Source organism: Xiphias gladius, chromosome 10, assembly GCF_016859285.1.
Source record: "Xiphias gladius isolate SHS-SW01 ecotype Sanya breed wild chromosome 10, ASM1685928v1, whole genome shotgun sequence".
In the NCBI taxonomy this organism is placed as follows: domain Eukaryota; kingdom Metazoa; phylum Chordata; class Actinopteri; order Istiophoriformes; family Xiphiidae; genus Xiphias; species Xiphias gladius.
In genome coordinates, this window is record NC_053409.1 from 8,700,003 (window position 1) to 8,720,534 (window position 20,532).

The 20,532-nt window shown below is 41.0% G+C and overlaps 1 protein-coding gene across 1 annotated transcript; it reads right to left on the reverse strand.

Annotated features, from left to right (window-relative positions):
• Positions 1-9,065: 9,065 nt before the first annotated feature.
• On the reverse strand, positions 9,066-15,929 carry bsdc1 (BSD domain containing 1). The gene is made up of 11 exons (XM_040137965.1): positions 15,667-15,929; positions 14,993-15,047; positions 14,293-14,409; positions 14,009-14,176; positions 13,666-13,720; positions 13,106-13,221; positions 12,927-12,995; positions 11,590-11,674; positions 11,004-11,489; positions 10,756-10,859; positions 9,066-10,669 (listed from the first exon to the last, which is right to left on the reverse strand). The coding sequence occupies exons 1-11, from the start codon at positions 15,675-15,677 to the stop codon at positions 10,640-10,642; spliced, it is 1,296 nt and encodes a 431-aa protein (XP_039993899.1). The 5' UTR covers positions 15,678-15,929; the 3' UTR covers positions 9,066-10,639.
• Between the last annotated feature and the right edge of the window lie 4,603 nt (positions 15,930-20,532).

Here is a 20,532-nt window from a genome sequence, read left to right on the forward strand (position 1 = left end):
CAGGTGAAATCTTTATGTTGAAATCCTCCAGACTGAACATCTGCTCAGCCATGGATGGAGGCCAGTCAGCAATCACTGCATCCTGTACTGTAAAGAAAAGGGGGAAAAGTCGGAGAAAACAGAGGTAGGGAGAAACCAGCCTTATAAAAGACACCTGAGATTCATCACTGAATGTATTACACTGAAAATGTGGTATCAAAAAAAAAAGTAATAGGCACCATAACAAATTGTCTGGGCTCTCTGCAAAATTCTTTTCTGCATGTATTAGATTCTCCCGTCGAGGAAGAACATCACCAGGAGTAGACAAAAAGCCAGTGTTTGCAGTGATGCCTCAGGGGCAACAAGGGCAATAGAGAAGGGTCTCTTTGTATACTGAGGTCATGGACATTTTGGCTATGATTGGCTGGTTAAAAAGAGCATTCTCCAGATGCCTTAGCAGTGAGTGAAGCGTCTGTAACCACTTGTAATTCAATTGTGCCACATGATTTCTTGGTGAGTAATCCACAAATGGGCACTCAGTGAAAATAGCTTGGCATCTAGGCCTAATGAGCCAGAGGTAGTGAGGAGCGGGGTAGGAGGAGGGGGGTGATGCGTTGAGAGGACAGAAAGGGGTCAACGCGCCTTGGAAGGGGGTCAATCGCCAGCGTACAGAACTAGTCAAAAAACCAAATAAAAAACTGGCATGATGAATGTGTGCTTTTATTTTCATGACTGTGATGCAACAGATTGCCATTGAAAATCTAAGTAGATGATATTCACTAACTCACCAGGCATGAGATGCTAACTGATGAAAAGCACACGGGCACACACACACATACACACACACACACACACACACACGCACGCACACACAAACATAGACACTGCTTCCATGTGTAGAGCTGTAGACCTCTGACTGAGGGTTATGGTTGTGTGGATCTGGATTGTTTCAAGCTAAGTAAAGAAAATCCTTTCTGAGGCAGCCAAGAGATGACCCCCCCCCCCCCCCCCCCCTTTCATGGTTCCTCTCCATGCACATTCAGAGCCTGATGAGGACTCTCATTCATACAACTGGGAGAAGAAACACAAAAATGGGTCGTGGAATCCCATGGAAATGGTTGATGTTGAGGGTTCTTGGCCTACTTCATATTGGCCTTGATTGGTGCCATACTATTGATTTTTAAAGTCATTCAGAATTAAATATTTTCCATGAAAGGACACAGACGTGTGAAGGAAGTGAGTCCTTACAATGAATGAACTTACACGGAACTTCAAGGCAACATTGGCAGGATTCCCAGTGATGATTATTTCAAAACAACGTTTCCAAGTAATCTCTCCAGGACAGTATGGAAGAATGCAGGGCGGTGAGTAGTGCTAATTTGCACCCACTGTTTCACGAAAATCTGCGACTCCGAATGGATCAGTGGAGAGGAAAGAAAGGCACAGTTTCCATAGTAACCATTTTCAGACAAAGTGGTTCTCTTCACTCACTCTCAGTTTTGTGTTGATTTTCTCTCTTTTTATCCAATTCTCTAATTTCTTCACAATTTCCTTTTTTTTGGAGTAAATCAACCACCAACGTGTTTAGTAAATAAACAGTGCAAAGGTGGGAATTGGACTGAGAAGACACGGGAGGAGGATGAGATGGATTCACACAATTACTCACACAGAATCCAAAAAACGTAGACAAACAAAAACCACAGAATGGCCGACTCAAGCAAATAAAGAAAATTCCAAATCCAGACACACCTGGAAAAAAGGCTTTCAGTGGCATGAATATGGAGGGGCGACATGGCACAACTAAATCTAGATCCACAACTATTCCTGCCCTATATTTCATATTTAATCTGCTGTGCTGGAGGATTTCTTGGCCCGGTGCACTGTGTAATCTTGTCGAGGGGCAGATGGCACTCTCACACTGTCAATCGGATCCCCTGGATTGGGACGTTGGAGGAGGAGAGTTCTCCAGGGGCCACCAGCAGCCAGGTCAGGATCAGCAGGTTTGGCTGACCAGCGGCAACATCAGCAGCGTTGAAGCAGACAGGCCCCTTCACCTTTTTTTCCAGGCTAAGCCCAGACCTAGAAATGACTTTTAGCACAGGGTTTGACATTGGACACAATTGCAGGCTAGGATTAGGATTAGCTCAGGATCCTATATAACAGGCCTGTCTTGTTCCCTCCTACTTCTTACACTAACACATGCACACCTCTTAGATTCTCTTTATCTCTTCTACAAACATTTAGACTGCTGTTTTCAGTGCTTGCCCGAGGAAAGATACTTTATCCACTCCAGACAGCAGAGGTATATGAAGTAAAAATGGCCACCTATTGTGCCAGTTAAAGAGTCCTTGTTATGAGAAAGGAGTTAAGGTATAGATATAGTATTTGCCCTCTGCAAATGTCAGCAGTGTGAAAAGACACACACTCTTGCATTTTTTGGGTTGTTTTTGAAACACTAGAGATTGTAGAGAGTCTACAGCCAAGCTAGCAGCTCTGTGAAGCTATACAAAGCTAAATGCTAATGCTATCATGCCCACAGTCAAACGCTAACATGCTGCTGTTTAGCAGGTACAGTGTTTACCATGTTTGCGATCTTAGTTTAGCATGTTAGTGTGATAACTTTTCCTTATTAGTACTAAAGTACAGCTAAGGCTTTTTAGAATGTCATCAGTTTTTCCAGGTATTAAGTCATGACCCAAAATATTGAACAAATTGAAATTTTGACCCTTTGATGGCACTAGATGAAAAGTTAAGGGATCATCAAAGTGATTATAATTCATCCTGATGGGGGAAATGAATGTCTGGACCAAAATTCATGATAAACGATCCAGTAGTTGTCAAAGAAAAAGGTCAACATTTTGGGAAATGCTGTTATTCTCTTTCTTGCAGAGAGTCAGATGAGAGCATTGATACAACTCCAATGCCAGTACGCTAAATACAAGCTACTGCCTGCATCCAGCTAATGTAATGTGAACGGGGACCAATCTGTGCCAGACTATTTCTTGGTCACGACCAGTTGCCCCACACCAGCAAAGACTTCAGGAAATTACTGTTCTCAACCAAAAAATAATTTGGTGGATTTAACAAATGAGATACGACATGGACCAACCGACCAACATTGCCATCCCCAGAGCCATAGCCACTAGCATGGCTTAAAAAGAAAAAAAAGTAGATAATCACATTAGGAAACCAATGAAGGAGAACAGTATGCCTAGAAAAACTTTTGATATGTTAAAAAATTGGCAGAAAAATCACATCACTGACAGAAAGTACCAGAGACTGGTCCATTTTAAACTACTAAATTTAGTCCAGCAGATTTCCTCACCAGACCCTTCACCTCATCTCAAGGGAACATTCTTCAGTGGTTTCCCTCTTAGATGCTGCAATTTACAAGGCAGATTTATGTAACAGGCTAGCTAGTGTTGGCTTTTATTCATAGAATAATGGAAATTGCTTTGAAGTTTTGACAGTCTAATTTGCATGGCTGCACACAGTCAAACTCAGCCTCGCCTCTCCTCCACCACCAAAACAATCTCACCTTCAATTACCAGACATCAGATGAGAGGAGGGAGTGTGTGGTCCTCTGATTAGACCAGGGAGGGAGGGAGAAAGAGAGAGACAGAGAGAGAGATGAATGGGTCCACTGGTGTCCGGGAGCAGCGGAGAAGACTGAAAATAAATGAATGAAAGAATGAATGGGACAGTAATGAAAAGGAGGGGAGGTGGAGGAGAGAAGGGGCGGAAGGGAACAGAACATTCAGAGTGGTTGGTCTGGCTGTTAAAAGAATTGGAGACAAGAATAAAATGAACATAGCTGAGTGGGAGGATGAGGGCTGTATGGGTTCATCTGGGAAGAGGTGGGTTTTAAGAATTTTGAGGAGTTTTTAAAAGAGTTTTTAAAAATCCTACCCCACTATGAAATGACTCAGACATCGAACTGTACATTAATTCTTGGAACCCGCTAAACCTTGTAAAGCACGGTTATAACCTTATTAAACTGATAACATACCTGCACCTCATCATTTTTCAGGAGGTTAAAGACAGAAATTGTAATGCTGCATGCTTGTCTACAACTGCTGTCCACAAAGTCAATTATTAATGCAAGGAAAAAAACTTCGAGACATTTAAAAATTCTTTCCGAAAAGATTGGAAAGGACACACTTTCATGACTGATTTTTGCTGACTACATTCAGTCTGATATATAATAATCTGATAATTGTAATGGTTCGCACTGGTCAGACGCTCATTTAAAATGACAGTCTACCAATAACCCTAATGATGTCATCTGACAACGTCATCAAGGTAATCTCAGCTCAGACTTGGAGACTTATAATGCAAATCCGCATTACAAACTGGTGTATTTCGTATAGAGTCTTTTGTTACACCAGGTGTGGGACTGGTTTTGATTTAGTTTTAAGTCTTTCAACGAAAATGTGTATTAATTTTCGTCAAATTTTAGTCATTTGATTTTTTGGGTTTTAGTCTAGTTTTAGTCAACAAAAACTACACGGCTTACTCTAGTATTATTTTCATCGTACATTTTAAATTTTTATTTCTACAGGCTACAGCTGTTGCCATCTGTGTGTACAGTTACCATGGTTAAAGGTGTCTAACGCATGGTATTCGTGTCACTCTGCTCTGCAGTAGTACAGACTGACTTAGATCCTATAATTTACGCACTCCTCCTGATACCATCTCTAAAGATAGCCAACTTAAAGTAGCATTAACATTACTGCTACATCCACAGCACTTGAGTTACATTTACTTACCTTTTTATAAGTGTCGTTGTGCTGCCTGCATGTTTTCGTAGTTTGTCTCAGCTGTTTTTTTGCCACTCGTCCAATTCTCAGTGGATTGTAGATTAATTTAGTTCATAAATCTGTTTCTTCCAAGAACAGGTAATGTCAGGTAACATTACTGACAGACACATAACTTTGCAAGGTGTTTCCTATTCATATTAGTCTAACGGTTCAAGCAGCTAAATCATCTTCTGGACAGCTAATTTACTAATCAGGATATAGTGTGTGCTCCCGCAGATGCAGGCAGGTTGTTGAACAAGACTTTGCATTAAAATATGTCCATCAAACCATCTTACATATTATCGTTTAGTTTTTATTCTTTGGGGAAAAATTCAATACATTTCATCATAGTTCATCAAGTTACTTTTTATTTAGTTTTATTCTCGTTTTCGTCGTGAAAAAAAAGGTTGTCAGGGAGTATTTTTCGTCATAGTTTTCATTAAGGAAATTAACACTGGTTGCATTATGGGAAATCATTTTTTTTTTTTGCAGAATGGTCCATATGCTGCAATGCAGAGTATATAGTCCTACCAGCAAATCTAAAGCTCAATAAAAAAACATGTAAAATCAACAATTTGTGGTTTTACGGGGGGTTATGTGCGAACATCATGAAGTCTTGTCATCGTGAGGTTGCAAGACAACCAGCACAAATTTCAGAAAGGTGCTGGTGGCGGATTTTGTTACCTTTAAACTGAGCCAAGCTAGCTGTTTCCTCCTATTTCCAGTCTTTATGCTAAGATTAGCTAACTGGCTGCTGACTGTAGCTTCATATTTACCATACAGACACAAGAGTGGTTTCCAAAAATGTCAAACTATTGCTTTAATGGAAGTGAAAAAGTAAATCACCAGCACCTCTTTAAAAAGCAAGACTTTTCAAACCTGAACTCACTCATACTAGAATATGATGTGTGCAGACCTGTGCAGACTCACACTCTAAACAGTCTTGAAAATCGGTCATTATGGCCAACTCTGGCTTATAGTCAGGTCTAAAACTCAAAACCACATGCCACTGCAGCTTCTGTTCACACAAATGGCAGACTGATATATGGACACACAATGTGCTGTGTAAAAACTTTACGGGACAACTGCTCACTTTCCCATATGATGGCAGAGAGAGACACACAGAAGAAAAAGACAGAGAAGGATTTAAAGAATAGTGAGAGGTTGTTCGACTAAACATTTGCTTTGGCAGGCCTGGGGAAAAGGGGTGGCGTTCTGCTCGACCCCTGACATGCGTCCAGAGGAGCCCCTCTGTCTTCACCATAAATCTGAATGGAATGGAAGTTATCATGCTTTCCCGCTGGCGTCCCCTCCCCGACTAAACCCAACATTCCTCCCAGACACCGCTTCACACAAACAAAGTGGACGGTTCCCACCGCTCGACATTGGGAAAGGCGATGGTTTGTCATGGAAAAATCCTGAGGCATCTCAAGAGTCCTTTAGAGGTTTTTTTTTTTTTCTTTCCCCCCGCATGGATCAACACTTAGCCTGGTGGCTGCATTTTCTCTCTTTGTGGTATTAAGGAAACTGGACACGCAGTTCGCATGTATATGTCAGTTCCTATAAAGCAGAGAGTATAACTTACTTTCAGGATAAGTGAAATAGACACACATACAATTTATATAAAAAATGTGATACTAATGTTGAAGTTGAATGAAAATCAGAGCATAATTCATGCCCAAAAAACATACACACCCTGCACTAAAGGACAATGATGCAGGGATGCACACACACACACACACACACACACACACACACACACACACACACGAAATGGGTATGAATTCGGAGGCCAGTCGTTATAGAAAACCCTGGTAACACATTCCATAAGAGTCTGCCACCTCCCTCAAAGGGAGTCTTTTGTGCTTACTGAAAGGCAGAGGGGTTACAGGGTTTCTCCCTTTAGGGTGCCGAGAATAACATTCGCTCTCAAGACAATGACCTCATCCTGACTCTCTCTGTGTGTATGCATCTGTGTGTGTTTGAGGGACACACACGTAGAAGTGTATGTGTGTGACTCGGTTTGCATCCATGACGGTCCATATGTGTGGACCAGGATAGGAGAGAGAGAAAGTCAAAGAGGCAAAAGGAAAACGGAGGAAGCATTCGGTCAAGAATGGATTACGAGCGAGATCCTCGAGGGAAGTCTCTCTCTCTCCCCATTCTGATTGGCGTCCACCTACTTAAATGTCTTTCCAATGATCTGTACATGACATTGGTGAGAGCCGGTGGCAATGTAAAGCACACCATGATACACATACAGCGCAAGGCCAAGGGAGCAGTGGGCTTCAACAGGAAATTCCTTTACAGCCTTTCTGCTGACTAAGGCCTCTGAGTGGGAACAGAGTAAGAAAGAATGTAATGTATATGGTGTCTGTGTTATTTGGGGTGTGGTTAGGGCAACTTCCGCGCAAGCCATTAGCACGCAGGTGAGAGGGCGCAGGTTTCGGAATAAAAGAGCAGGTAAACGTGGTAAAGTCATATCTGAGATAATTTTGTCCTTGGAAGATAACTTTGAAGTGTCATTACAGCCGCAGCAACATGGGCCCTTGTGTCCAGAGTGGCATATTTGATTTGCTTTTTTGATTATATCCATCAACATACTCACAGGACATCAAGGTTCAAGGTTCTGTTTATTCATCCATAAAATTGTGGAAATTTCAAAGGGAGACTGGCATCTAATATGAATTTTCCTTTGTACTTATGCTATGTTAGTCTTGACATTGGTGGAATGGACTGATGGCCATGCATCATAATAACCACCTTGTCTGTGTTCTCATTAGTCCAGTTTACGACCACACCCACCAAACACCCTCATTATAGTGTGTGTAGATAGTAGACAGTAGCCATCTTTACAGGCAGCGTCCATGTTGCAGAGACAGCCCACCGTACAGGTGTCCCGCAACTGTGAACTGCATTAGCCGAGCTGATACCGCCACAGAGACCCCCATCAACATTTCAGAGACACTTCTCTTGAGGCTTCCAGTGAGTGCAAATTATGGGAGATTCTGTGTGAAAATAAAAGAAAATTGCAGAAATGAGATTATTAATGCGACTTATGATGAACAATGGTGTGTGTGAGAGAAACATGTAGCCAATCCATACCTGTGAGATGGATGCTGCAGCTGAAAGAAAAGGAGTGGCAGTTCGTGACTGGGGCTGCTGAAGTGGAGCTACAGTGCCACCAGGTGACGCATCCATTATACTGCAGGCTTTTTCCCAGATTTTTACATGCATATGCTGCTTTTGTGAGCAAACCCTCCCAAAGCTTGCCATGAAATCCCAAAAGAATCTTGGACACATGCACATTCGAAATTTGTTTAAACCTCACTGACCACTGGTGGTGGTCCCAAAGTTTCCAAGGATACCAAAAAAATGACGTGCTGAATGTTAGAGGAATGTGTTTTAAATGATGCACAAGAAAAAGTAATTATACAGTGTAGCCATAAAAACAGAGATTTGGGTTTGAATATTTCTTTAGGTGTGAACTATACTTAAGCTTTGCGATTAAAAGTTGGAAAAGCTGATTCAGAATACTGTATGTATGATCCTATCAGACAGTATGGAATTGGAGGATTTTTCCAACCTTTCCTACCTTACCTACTTAAGAGGGAAGGTGTATGTTAAGGGCTTAAATGTTTCAACATTACAACTGAGCACAAAGTTTTAGAGTTAGTTAAACAATAAGTTTCCTCCAACACTGTTTCCCCAAAGAGTGGGTTCTTACGATCATGAATTCAGGTTAAATTCTAAAAATAAGGTTGTAAATTTAATCCTTATATGTATTAGTGACTGTTTTCATTCATAGCACTGTTCTTTTGTAAACTCCCCACCCACAGATAGTTATAGAATTCTGTATGGGGGCGCAAATACCAATACACCTCATCTCTCTTAGGTAGTTCCATCTCCCGGGAGAAAATACTCTAAAATATGTTTTATGTTAGTGGTTCTCAAATTGGTTTTGAGAAAAAAAAAAAAAAAAAAAACTTTTTTAAGTTTTTACTTTCATTGTGACATCCCACTTTTTTAAAAATTCAACGGTCCTGTTGTTTCCAAAGTAGCGAAACAAGTTTGTTGCTGAGCACACATTAGATGGTGGTATGAGCAAACAGTTTTGGTATGAGTGGTGATTTCCTGTGCATTACTCACACTGTAATTTAAGATACTCAGTGCTCCACTAATTATAATGCTTTTGTAGCTTGGTCTGGTTTAAACACACCAGACTGGTTTTTCCTCTTCAACAGCAAAATGGCCAAACTGGATTACTTTGTAATGCAAGACACTAAGTCCATTAGCCATGAATCCTTTAATGACAACGATCATTTGAAAAATATAGTGAAATAGTTGACTTAAAAAAGAACGTTGACAGCTTTGAAAACAGACGTGTGTAGAACAGCTTTGATTAGTTCAAAGTTTGAATCTGAAGGGAATACACAGCCGAGAATTATAGACATGCAACACATTGTCAGAACACAAAAACCTGAAGAACAAGCCAATGTCTTTACCAAAAAACATACAACTCAAAGTAACTATCTGCACAATGTTTTGCATAATGTTATTGCACAGACATGCAATCCAATGCACATAATACAATAATTAAGCATTTATTTTAATATAAATATTACATCTCTAGGCTTATCATTTCTCAGCTACATTACAGAAGATGGAAAAGGAATCATAAAAGAATGGAGCGTTCTCATGTTACTCATTCGTCTGCTTGGCACACTGCCCGCTGAGCTATATTGTTCCAAACATGGGCTGACAGAGAAACTTAAAACATCACAGATTTGTCATTTTCTCCTATTCGTGTAAATAACAAAGAATCTACACTTAATCTCAAGCCAAGGAAACCGGTATCATGTCACCGGGACCAGTTTGAAATCTCTTAAGTCAAATATGACTTCTCTCTGAATGAGTGATAATTAATGACTTCCCTCTACCCAAATAGGACAGAAGTAAAACATTTAAAAGTGACAGAAAATAACATCTAGCCTGCAACAAGCTCATATATTCAAATCACTCATGATATGACAAAGAGAGGGGAAAAAGAACTGAATGAAACATTAGCTGGTTGTGTTTCAGATGACTGATTTGTAACAAAAATATTTGGATAACGTTACCACACTACTGTGTGTTTTACAAGGCCATATATCTAGAGTTGGGAGTGAATCCAAAATGAAAAGTGCTCTGTGAATGAGGGCCAAAATATTTTTCTCATTTTTAAGATTCACTTGCATAATAAAGACGAGAAACAAAGAAAGCGGGGCACAGGTAGAATCAAATCAAACGCCATCATTCAAATATCACTTGCAAAGTATTTTCAACTTGAAAAAGTGAGAAGCAGCATTACAGTTTATGGCTATTGTGCAGCCTGCAGTTAAGTCATTGCCCAAATTGAAATACACTCGCAACACACATGATGTATTTAATGGCATAAAGAAAAAGGGAAAACAGCTCCTCCCCTGCTGCTGCTGCTGCAAAACAATTCACATTCTGACTTGTCACTGCGTGTCCTTAAGCTTTAAGGTCAGAATGATAACAACTTTTGTCTATTACTAGTGTCATAGGCTCTAAGTCAGAAGCCACTCCAAGAAATAGCCATGACCTGAAGTCATTACGCTCGCTACCGGCCTATCTGCACTAAACTGACAGCTGACGGAGCAGTCTAATTCTTTTTGCCTTGGTCTTCCCATTGCTCTTTTCAACAGGCTTACCAATATGGTCCAAACCCGCCAGAAAAATCCCCTACTGACAATCATGACATGGTGACAGTGTGGACAAAGATTTAAAACACATTAAGCATGGTTCGTCTGCCGAGAACTAGCTTTAATGGTGGGACAGAGTTCGTGTTGCAGTGGCTCTCAGTCCCAGTTCTCCCAGTCTTCGTCCAGCTGGTAAAAGATGGGAAGATGGATTAGTAAAATATCCCCCCACCTCGCATAGCAACGTAACATTTAATGTAATAATTACAACTAACCTCTCCAGAGTCTTCTATTTTAGAGAGTGCCAGTTGGACTTCTTCCTCTGTCATGTCCAGGTCAAAGTCTTTCTCCCAGTCCTCACTCACATCAGTACTGGACCCTGGAGGGGGAAAGACAAATTTTCCGTCACCTTTTGAAAACTCATAACCACGTAGCTGAACTTAATCCCGTTTAGATTTATATTCCCAAACTGGAACAGTAAGAATATCACTGCCAAAAGAAAAATGTCCTCAAGTCACCGTACCTTTCTTGCCATTGTTAGATGGCGTAGACTTCCCGCTGTCAGAGTTAAGCTCAAACACTCTCAGGTCCTGCGGCCCTTCTTCCTTTGCTGCCTCTGGTTTAGAAGCAGCGGTCCTCACCGACGCCCCATCAATAGTGACCTCTGGCTGGGTTACAGCGTCCACTTGAGCCTCAGGAGGTAAGTCAATCTTTCCAGGCCTCTGCTCTTCTTGTGTCTTGTCTACGACATCTTCCAAGCTAGCTTCAGTAAGTTTCTTGGCCATCTCCGTGGCAACGGGCTCCGGCTGCACTACTACCTGCGTTGGCAGGCTGACGCTGTCGCTGCTAACTGAGAGGGTGGCGTCACGCTCTTCGCTTGGAGACGGGATGGGGCTCAGCAAAGTCGTTCCTGTGGGAGCTGTCGAGGTCGTCTGCTGCTGGGTTGCGGAGTTGTCCAGTGGGGATGTAAAGTTGAGTTGAGATGATGACGAGGCGCCAAGGAAGTCATCTGTCAGTAAAAGCAAGAATATCAGAGAGGCAGCGTAAGTAAACGATCTTAAATTTTAGTTTATTATTTATATATTAATTTAAAACGGAGACTAACATACCCTCGTCTTCCTCCTCCCAGCCCAGGGTCTCTGTGTGTGTAGCCTGCTCTGCTCTCTGCTTCAGTGCTACTCTCCTTGCTTCCTCCTAGAAGACACATTCAGAGTGAATTTTTAACATTTGTAATAACGCAAAAACTTCAATGTGTCTGTCGCCCAAATTTTTAGTTAACTTTGTTATGTAATGAATTTGTTTTTCTTTGCAAAAAAATATAAAGCAAACAGAAAGTCTGTGCCTCCTTTGTGTAAACGTTTACCTCTGCTTGTGAACCCCTTGTTGCCGTTTTCTTCAAATGCACGGTACTATGCAAAGGTTTCAGGCACTTTAAACGTTTAGATTCTTATCCATCACAAATCTCATCAGTCCCAAAATCCTTCTGCAGCATGACAATGAGCCCAAACATACAACCATTCATAAAGCACTATCTCCAGAAACCACAACAAGGAGTCCGGCACCGGAAGACACTGAGACAGCCCAAATCCACAAAAGTTTTGCAAGTTCTCCAACCTACCTGCAAAGTACCTCGAAAAACTGTTCAAGTACAAGTTTACCTCGGAAAATTGGTGCCGTTTTAAAGGCAAAGGGTGGTCACAGCAAATACTGATTTGATTTAGGTTTAATTTTACTGCACTTAGTAAAACAATGAAAACAATGAAACACACACAAACACACACACACACACACACACACACACACACACACACACACACACACACACACACACACACACACACACACACACACTTCAGCCTCCAAAATTACCTTAGAGTTGAAATGACACCTCTCTGACACACTGTCAAAATTCAGAATATGATGCAGTCAGCTTCAGAGAGATAGGATTGATGGATCAAGATCTGATTTGGTCGGCAATTTTTTGAACAAATGAAATGGTCTTTAAGAAGTTTTTGAAATACCTGTTGTCCACAACCTTGTAAACACTCATCAGTATAATTTCAACATTTTTAAGACCAAATCACAATATTTGTTTTCAATTAAAGTCTTATATGATCATATAACTCATAACCAATGCTTTCTACATGCACAGCAGACAGATGGAGCCACTGGCATCCACTTAAGACCTGGAGCATGTTAACATTTTTTCCCAGTTAAAGAAATCAACATCCAGCAGGTTACATTTGAGGTACCACTGTTTCCGTACTTTAAAGGCTGGAAGAATCCTGCATCATGACCGTGCCCTGAAATCTACAATCCAAAATTGCTCTAACATTGGCCAGCAGGTGGCACAAAAAGTCGATGTATTGAGCTGAGATGACAGGATACTTGACACCTATAGGATAGTCTGCAGTTTTGAATACAGTACAGAAAACAGCATGATTACCTGGTCCAGCTGGAAGACTTTGTAGAAATACCTCTGCCAAAATTCTGAATGGGCTACAGCTGCTGGCACCTGTGGAGAGAGAGAGAGAAAAAAAACAAAAAAAACTGTCCTTATCTGGTCTATAAGTTTAAAACAAAAGCTCTGTAACAGTAAGTGTTGACAGAAGCAACAATAGATACCATTTTGGTGTAAAGGGCTCGTATAGAGGGACTGTGGACCAAAAGCTCTGAGATTTCTCCTTTCTTATCTTCCATACTGAAGCTGGACAGCCAGTTGTCAATCTGCTCTTGGGGACCTGGACGAAAATAACTTCTGATTAAAAGACACTAGATTATTTTACACTAGAAAGGCACAGAAATGTGTGAACAAGTAAGCGTGGATTACCCCACCTGTCTTTACACCAATCTCACAATTACCACATTTTAAATGTACACCTGAATGGTACTTATTTTGCTGAATTAAATAGAGAGACACCACACAAATCCAGCAAATGCTCTGGCTAATATTTCAATTGCTCAATAGCATTAAAATCTTGATGTTTTTAAAAACAGGTGAAGAAAAAAAATTAAGAAAAAGGCAGCTTTTAAAGTCAGATAAGGCAAACTTTAAGTTTCACAGCAGCAGAAGGAAATACAAACAACACGACCATAGTATACTTTAGATAAAGAGTAACTGAAAAAACTGGAATACTAAACACAGTGTCAGCATCTGCCAACTACTTTACTGTGTACTGCCTTACCATCAGGCTCATTGCAGTATGTGGCAGGGTCAGCTTGCAAACTGTAGAGACGTGCCTGCAGGGAAAACAAATGATTAGCTGTGGTTGTTTTTTTTTCTACAAGCACATCATGCGCTGATTTTCAGAGTCCTGCAGCCTCTTACAGCAAAACTATATCAGTCCTGAATAAACACATTGTTAGTTATTTTATTTTAAGAGATTAACCCATATGGTTTTCCATTTGCTTGTTCATCACAGCAGGCCAGAGCACAAGGACAGTGCTCAGCCCCGTCCTTGGATCATCCAGAAACTCAGTTAAGTGGTCACAAAAACTGGTAACTCTGAAGTCCATATTTCAGCTAACCTTGGAACTGTCATACACCTCTGTGGTTCCCGCTGGCGTCGCCACCAATGTGATGACATCACAGTCAATGGTTTTATCAGGGGGTGGAGCAAGTGTGTCTGTTATGACTCCCAAGAAACTAGAGAGGCTCTTCTTCACCTTTTCCGTGGTCTCTGACGAGCCTTCCACCTGGATAGGAGTACAGGTTAGATTTATGTTACTGTGTACATATGACAGTAACACAGATGCACTGTCAGGAGATATTTAGATAAAACACAATGTCCAAGGTGAGGGCTTCAACTTACTGCAAGTTTGTTTCTGACAGCGGTGGCTGTAGCCACAATTGAGCAGGCTGTGTCATGCTGCACCACAGTGGAGAACTCTGTCAGGTCTCGCTTTAGGAATTCTAAGGCCTCAGATGACTGTGAAGAAGAGAGTCAAGTAGCCAAGATCAAAATAGATTCAACTTGATCGTCCCCATTGGGAAATTCTTGTTTCATTTAAATGTGTATGTAGATTGAACAAGAAACACAGTTCACTGCCTGTGATACACAAAAAAGTTACACCATCCATATAAAAAAACTTGAAGAACATCAGGAAAGATGAGGAGTTCAGGGAGCACAGCAACCTTCATGCACTGTAGATGAACTGGCCTCAAATCCTATTTATCTGGGAACTGAATACATGTGACTTTCTTGGCTGTGTATAGTCATACAGCTGGGACCTTTTAATCTTGCCTGCTAGCTTTGCAATGCTGTGCTGTCCCGCTTTTCTTTAATGGCAGAGCCTTACTGACATTTCTGTAGACTGCAGCAGTATACTCACTGAATTCCAATGCCCCTTTACGACAGCCGTGGATACTGCCTTGTTTGCTAACATCTTCACTGCTGTTTTATTAAGTGAACACATTTCATAAATCTAAACTTTAAAAATGAGTTGCTGGAGTATTGTAAATGTTGAGCTTGAGATAAAGAAAGAAGCACTCGGCTCCACGGTGCAGAATACCTTGTCTTTGACGGCCTGGAAGCTCTGCTGAAGCCAGCCTCCCCACCAGCCTTCTCTGTGAGCATACACACAGTTAGATATTAGCTACTTTTCACAGCAAAACAGCAGAGAAAACACAGAGAAAACACACAAACATAACACCACAACTGCACGAACGTTGTACATTTATCAAATGCACATATCCCTCTATCAATTTGGCGACACTTCAGACTCGTTGACTGTCAGCTGCTGACTTTCTCAAGGTATCCTTAGCTAACCTCAACACACACACGCCTAGCAAGCTAAACGAGTTAGCTAACGTCAGCTATCAGTGCAGTCCAAGCTAACTTGACGAAACAAGCCGCGAGTGCGATTGCTAATGCTACACACAAACCCTAACTGTAAAAATAAACTATATATACAGCCCACTGGTGGTTACATCGTGATTTCAGCTGCTCTACACCATAGCTGTCCGGGCTACGCTAACGCTAGCCAGGCTATGTGTTGGTAAACAAATACACTTCCTGAACTGATCCCGGACGCTGTAGAGTACAATGTTTGACCTAAATAATTACACTAAACCTAATGATACGCGCAACACAACAAGGAACACGATATGTACACGGTGTCGGTGCTCTATCCTAAATTATATTTTAAAACTAAAACTAAAACTAAAACTGCGAGTTCACTCTCACCCTTCAGCCATCTTCAGACGATGACATCATCAGTATTTACTGAACTCTAACCCCGGCTGCATGGCTTTGAAAAAAATACACATGTGATGCAGTGTGACTTCCCTCCTTTGGTTTACAGATAATCACAGTCACATTTGCAGAGAGAATCGCAGTTTTAAATACTCTTCTTTTCAGTTAACCTGCAAATGATTTGCACTCGCTGAGTTATCTATGGTGGCTCCAGAAGACCAAATAGGACGGCGACGCTAAAGCCCAGGTGGTAAAGGCCAGTGTGGTACTGTGGTCTACAGCAACCTACTAAGAGGATGCGAATATATAGTTTTCTCCATTGTTTTGGTGCATCGTTAGAGGTGCTGTGTTTCAGCATTTCTTCATACAGTCACTGAAATTTTCATACATCAACACTCGTGGTGGAGGAAGTTTTCAGGTCCTTTACTTAAGTAAAAGTACATATACCACACTGCAGAAATACTCAGTTACAACTAAAAGTCCTGCACAGAAAACGTTACTTACACACAAGTTTGAACGTATAATCAGGAAAATGTACTTAGAGTAACAAAAGTAAAACTCCTCAATGCAGAAAAAAGGCATGGGATCATGAGATTATAATCACTCATGCCTTAGGGTGTAAGCAGCACTTCACTGTTGTAGTTGGTCAAGGTGGTGCTAGTTTCAGTCTATTTTGTATAGGACTGCAAATAATGATTATTTTCATTATGAATTAATCTGCCGATTATTTTTCAATTCACTGACTGACTGTTTGGTTCGTAAAATTCTGGAAATAACAAAAAAATGTCCACCACAATTACCCAGAGCTCAAAGTGCCACCTTCACATTGCTTATTTTGTCCAGCCAACAGTCCAAACTTCAATATTACTGAAAATGAATTAAGATAATTGAAAGGGAAAGCACCAAATCCTCACATTTGAGAGGCTTGAACCATTAAATATTGCATAAAAAATGACTAAAACAATTATTCTTCTCAGTCAACTATTCAATTAATCAACTAATCGTTTCATCTGTACTTGTATATACTGACGGGTAGTTTAATCTATAACAAAGCATCATAAGGAATATAAGCTCTTCCTATGTTTTGTATGCAGAAATCTTAATTTGCAAAGTAACTAGAAACCACAGCTGTCAAGTTAATGTAGTGGACAAAATAGTACAATATTTCCCTCTGAAATGTACAAGTACAAAGCTGCATGAAAGGTACAAGTACCTCAAATTCGTATTAAACTAAAGCACTTGAGTAAATGTACTTAGAGTAGTTACATTCCACACAACATAGTGCATCAAATCATAGGTTTGCACATGCAGTCATTTAGTGGCGTTAAACAAAACTAAAGTTACTATAACAAAATATTTTAGGCAGTAAGTTACCACCCTGTAATCTTGCCGTTCCTTTAAACCAGGTCATACCATACCATTGTCTAACAGATGAAACACATCTAAAAAATGCTGTGAGCAAGACAAATCCAACTTGACAGTGATGCAGTGATGTCACCCCCAGGCAAAGTCTGTGACCTCAGAGTGACATGAGATTTGAGTTTGTAAATTTTCCCAAATTTTCATTTTTTGACAAACCACAGGTAACCGACTTAATATCTCCATTTGCATGTGATTTCATAGCGTTTAGGATGTCAGACGTTTGCACCACTGCAAATTTACACAGTGAGTGAGTCAGACACGACAAAAGGAGATCACATTCTTCTCATTAAAGCTCATTTAACCACTAAGCTGGACATGAAACCAAACAAATGTATCCAGCCCAAACCTTTCCTTCCGGAGCCATTATGGTGGCTAATCAGTGTTTAGTAATTCCAACCTGAATCCCCTCATCAATCTCCTCCTCTCTGTACATCTGTGGACATGCGTGTGAGCATATTGCATATGCGTGTTGAGCCCCAGCAGCTGTGCTTTCTCCTCATCAGTATTCTGGGTGAAAAGGGGGCTGTGGGCTTTGCTGAGCACAAAATGAAAAAGAACAGGCAACAAGCCTCTGGAAGTGTGTTCTCTCTTAATTGAAGTTCCCCTTTATCCAGACGCTACACAATGCGTGCGTATGTCCTGCAATATGTCTCTCCTGTCCAGCCCTTCAATCCCCTTAATTGGGTCTTTCAGTCCCCTAATTAACTCTATCAATGTAAGTTGTGCTGAGCCAAGTTGGGACAAGCACTCCTCCATTGATCAGTATCTGAGAAGTTAGCTTATCCATCTGTCTAGATGGGCACGACATGACAGTGTTTGCATTACATTTAATTCACAAAAAAGGGAATGTGTTTTATCATCACTGCATCCTTTGTGTTGTGGAAGAGTTTACTGTCTATTCCAATGTTGGGACATTTAGCCTATGAGCTTTTATCTGTCAGACGTTTTTTCAGTGCAAATGAATTTGTTACAAAGATTTTCTACAGTCAACTTTTTCCTACATTTGGTGCCATATTCTTTCTTGTTTCAAGATACAGACACTCAGCTTTAGAGCAGCCAAATGAGTCACACTCATTTGTGGGTTTTTTTAAACAACTTGCTTGAAATTAAAAACAGGTTGAAATATTCTTAATGCACAGCAAAATGTGCTTTCAAGGACTCAATTGTCAGCATAAATGTCTTTATAACCCTGAGGTTTTGAATATTAACCTGCCCAACACTTAATAAAGTGGTTAAAACCTACACCTAAATCAGCTAAACAAAAATGCTAGTTAATGATAATGATAAAAACAGTAGGATTGCCACTTTTATTTAGTATCTGAATGCTTCCTCCACCCCTGCTGAAATGACCCTTTTCTGTATTATTGTGTTTAATCTTCAGAGTTAATTGTGCACAACATTGCGACTAAAAACAGTGCTGCCACTGCTGGTTAGCGTATGCTAAAGAGCAGCATGATGACAGCAGTGGCTGACCATAATGGCACACAGAGGACCTGCCCATATTGTGTGATTTAAGAAGCATATCCATTACACACCACACTCATTACACCCACCCACACACACACATACACGCATACACTCCAGACTGCTGATGCCATACCGTGGGTTAACACCATCTGGTGCCGATCAGGAAACACCAGCTTTGCACAAGTCAATGTCTCTAATTATCTACCTTGAGCAAAGGGAGGCCAATCCTCACTAATCTCCACAATGTGTTCCCATTCCCACCTGTGCCCAAATAAAGGGGGGGCCTTGCGGGAGGACCCGGGGTCTCTGTGTCAAGGGACCAGGGACCAGGTGACGCTGCAACGCCAGTCCCCACGACAGAAGCTCCACCGCTTGGTTTGGCTGGCAGCTGCCTCCCCCCACTGAGACATCCCACAGCTGACAATCCCCCAGTAGTGACAGGGGCTCTTTACAGTGTCAATACCCTCATATATTAGAGCTAACCGCCTTTGTGGTGAGCGAGGGTGTCAGGCCTTTTGGCCTGACAGCGCTTGTTACCATGATGAAATGTAGATTGAATGGAGGAGGTCTGTGTCCCAGGCACGAGAGCTTGGACTCCCCCAGCCTTTGTGTCCCACGCATGGCTATTGTTCAGACCTATTCAGGGCTCTGAGGAGGAGGAGGAGGGGTAGGAGGGAGGTGGGTGAGAATGAGTGTTACATCTCTTCATTTCTCCCCTGATCTCCAGCTCATCTGTCAGCCGTGGGAGGATAAGCATGTATTTTACACGCTTGATTTGTTGCTAAGTGAAGGCCAGCCATTGTTGCGTTGTTTGACTAAACAATGTTCATGGCAATCAGTGTGTATAATAGTTATGTTTGTGGTTTATTTGCGTAATCATTGTTATCAGTCAGCTAGAACTTGAATTTGTACACTAATGCAACCAAATTTGACTACTAATTTGTGTTGCTAATGTGTGGAAATATTCATTAAAAAGGAAAATGGAATCCTGTATGGTTTTATAGGACCTTGTGTTAGACTGATCAGAATATGTCCTCTGCTGTAAATTTGCCCTTTGTGTGCCTCTATCCATGTTCTTATGAGACAGTGACAAATCGTAGGCATAGAGCTAAGGACATGACTATGTCCCTCGCCTGCGTCAGACAAAACTGACGGGCCTTCCCGGCGCCTGTGTCGTCCTTTCATCTCCTACACCCTGTTGAGGTGAAGATGGATGGTCCCCTGGCACAAGAGCACCACAGTCAGCCTCTGTGCCGGCGTATTGTCTAGCCCTTCTGTCCCTTTTTAGCTCTTTAGAGGTGGGTCTGTCCAAAGCTGGTTAGCAACCAATGACACCCTTTCCTAATCATTCATTTTTATATAGCTCCCTTGTCTTTCCAAGCACCAATAAAACCCCTTCTGTTGAGTTAAGAAGATGTTGCTGTATTGTTTTCATACAGCTGATGTGCATTTGTGAGTGTAGAACCCTTCAGAATAAAGGAGCTGCCTTGTAAATAGAAATAGTACCAGACAGAAAATGTTTAAAAATATGACTTTTTGTTCAGACTGAAGTACCACCAATGAAAGAAAATCAGTCAGAAAAATAAAGCAAAACTTCAGGATCAGATTCATGAAAAGAAGAAGGCAAATGAGAGTTATTATTATTAAAAAAAAATTTAATTTAGGAAAATAGAAATCCTGCACAAATGGACACACCAGTTCCATTTTCTGACAAATTTTCATCACCAGAGATATCAGATAAATTACAGTCTGTTCTTCTCTGATAAAATCCATTGTGCATTTAGAATATTTCTGTATAAACAATGCCGAAGAGACAAATAATAAAAAAAATAGCAGCAGTTCACATGGCGGAAGATATATACAATATGTACAAATTGTGGCACCAGCCATTATTTTAGCAGTTTCTTTAACAATCTTCTGTGAGCTGTTTGGTTCAAACAGCATAGGTCAGTTCTAAGAGAGTCCCGC

Bases quoted from the DNA above. Each gene is read 5' to 3' on its own strand.
- bsdc1 (XM_040137965.1), bottom strand. The intron at 14,410-14,992 runs GTATTCTGCACC...TCTTCTTCACAG, and splicing joins TCCAGGCCGTCAAAGACAAG to TCATCTGAGGCCTTAGAATT. The intron at 10,860-11,003 runs GTACGGTGACTT...TTCCCCCTCCAG, and splicing joins ATCTAACAATGGCAAGAAAG to GGTCCAGTACTGATGTGAGT.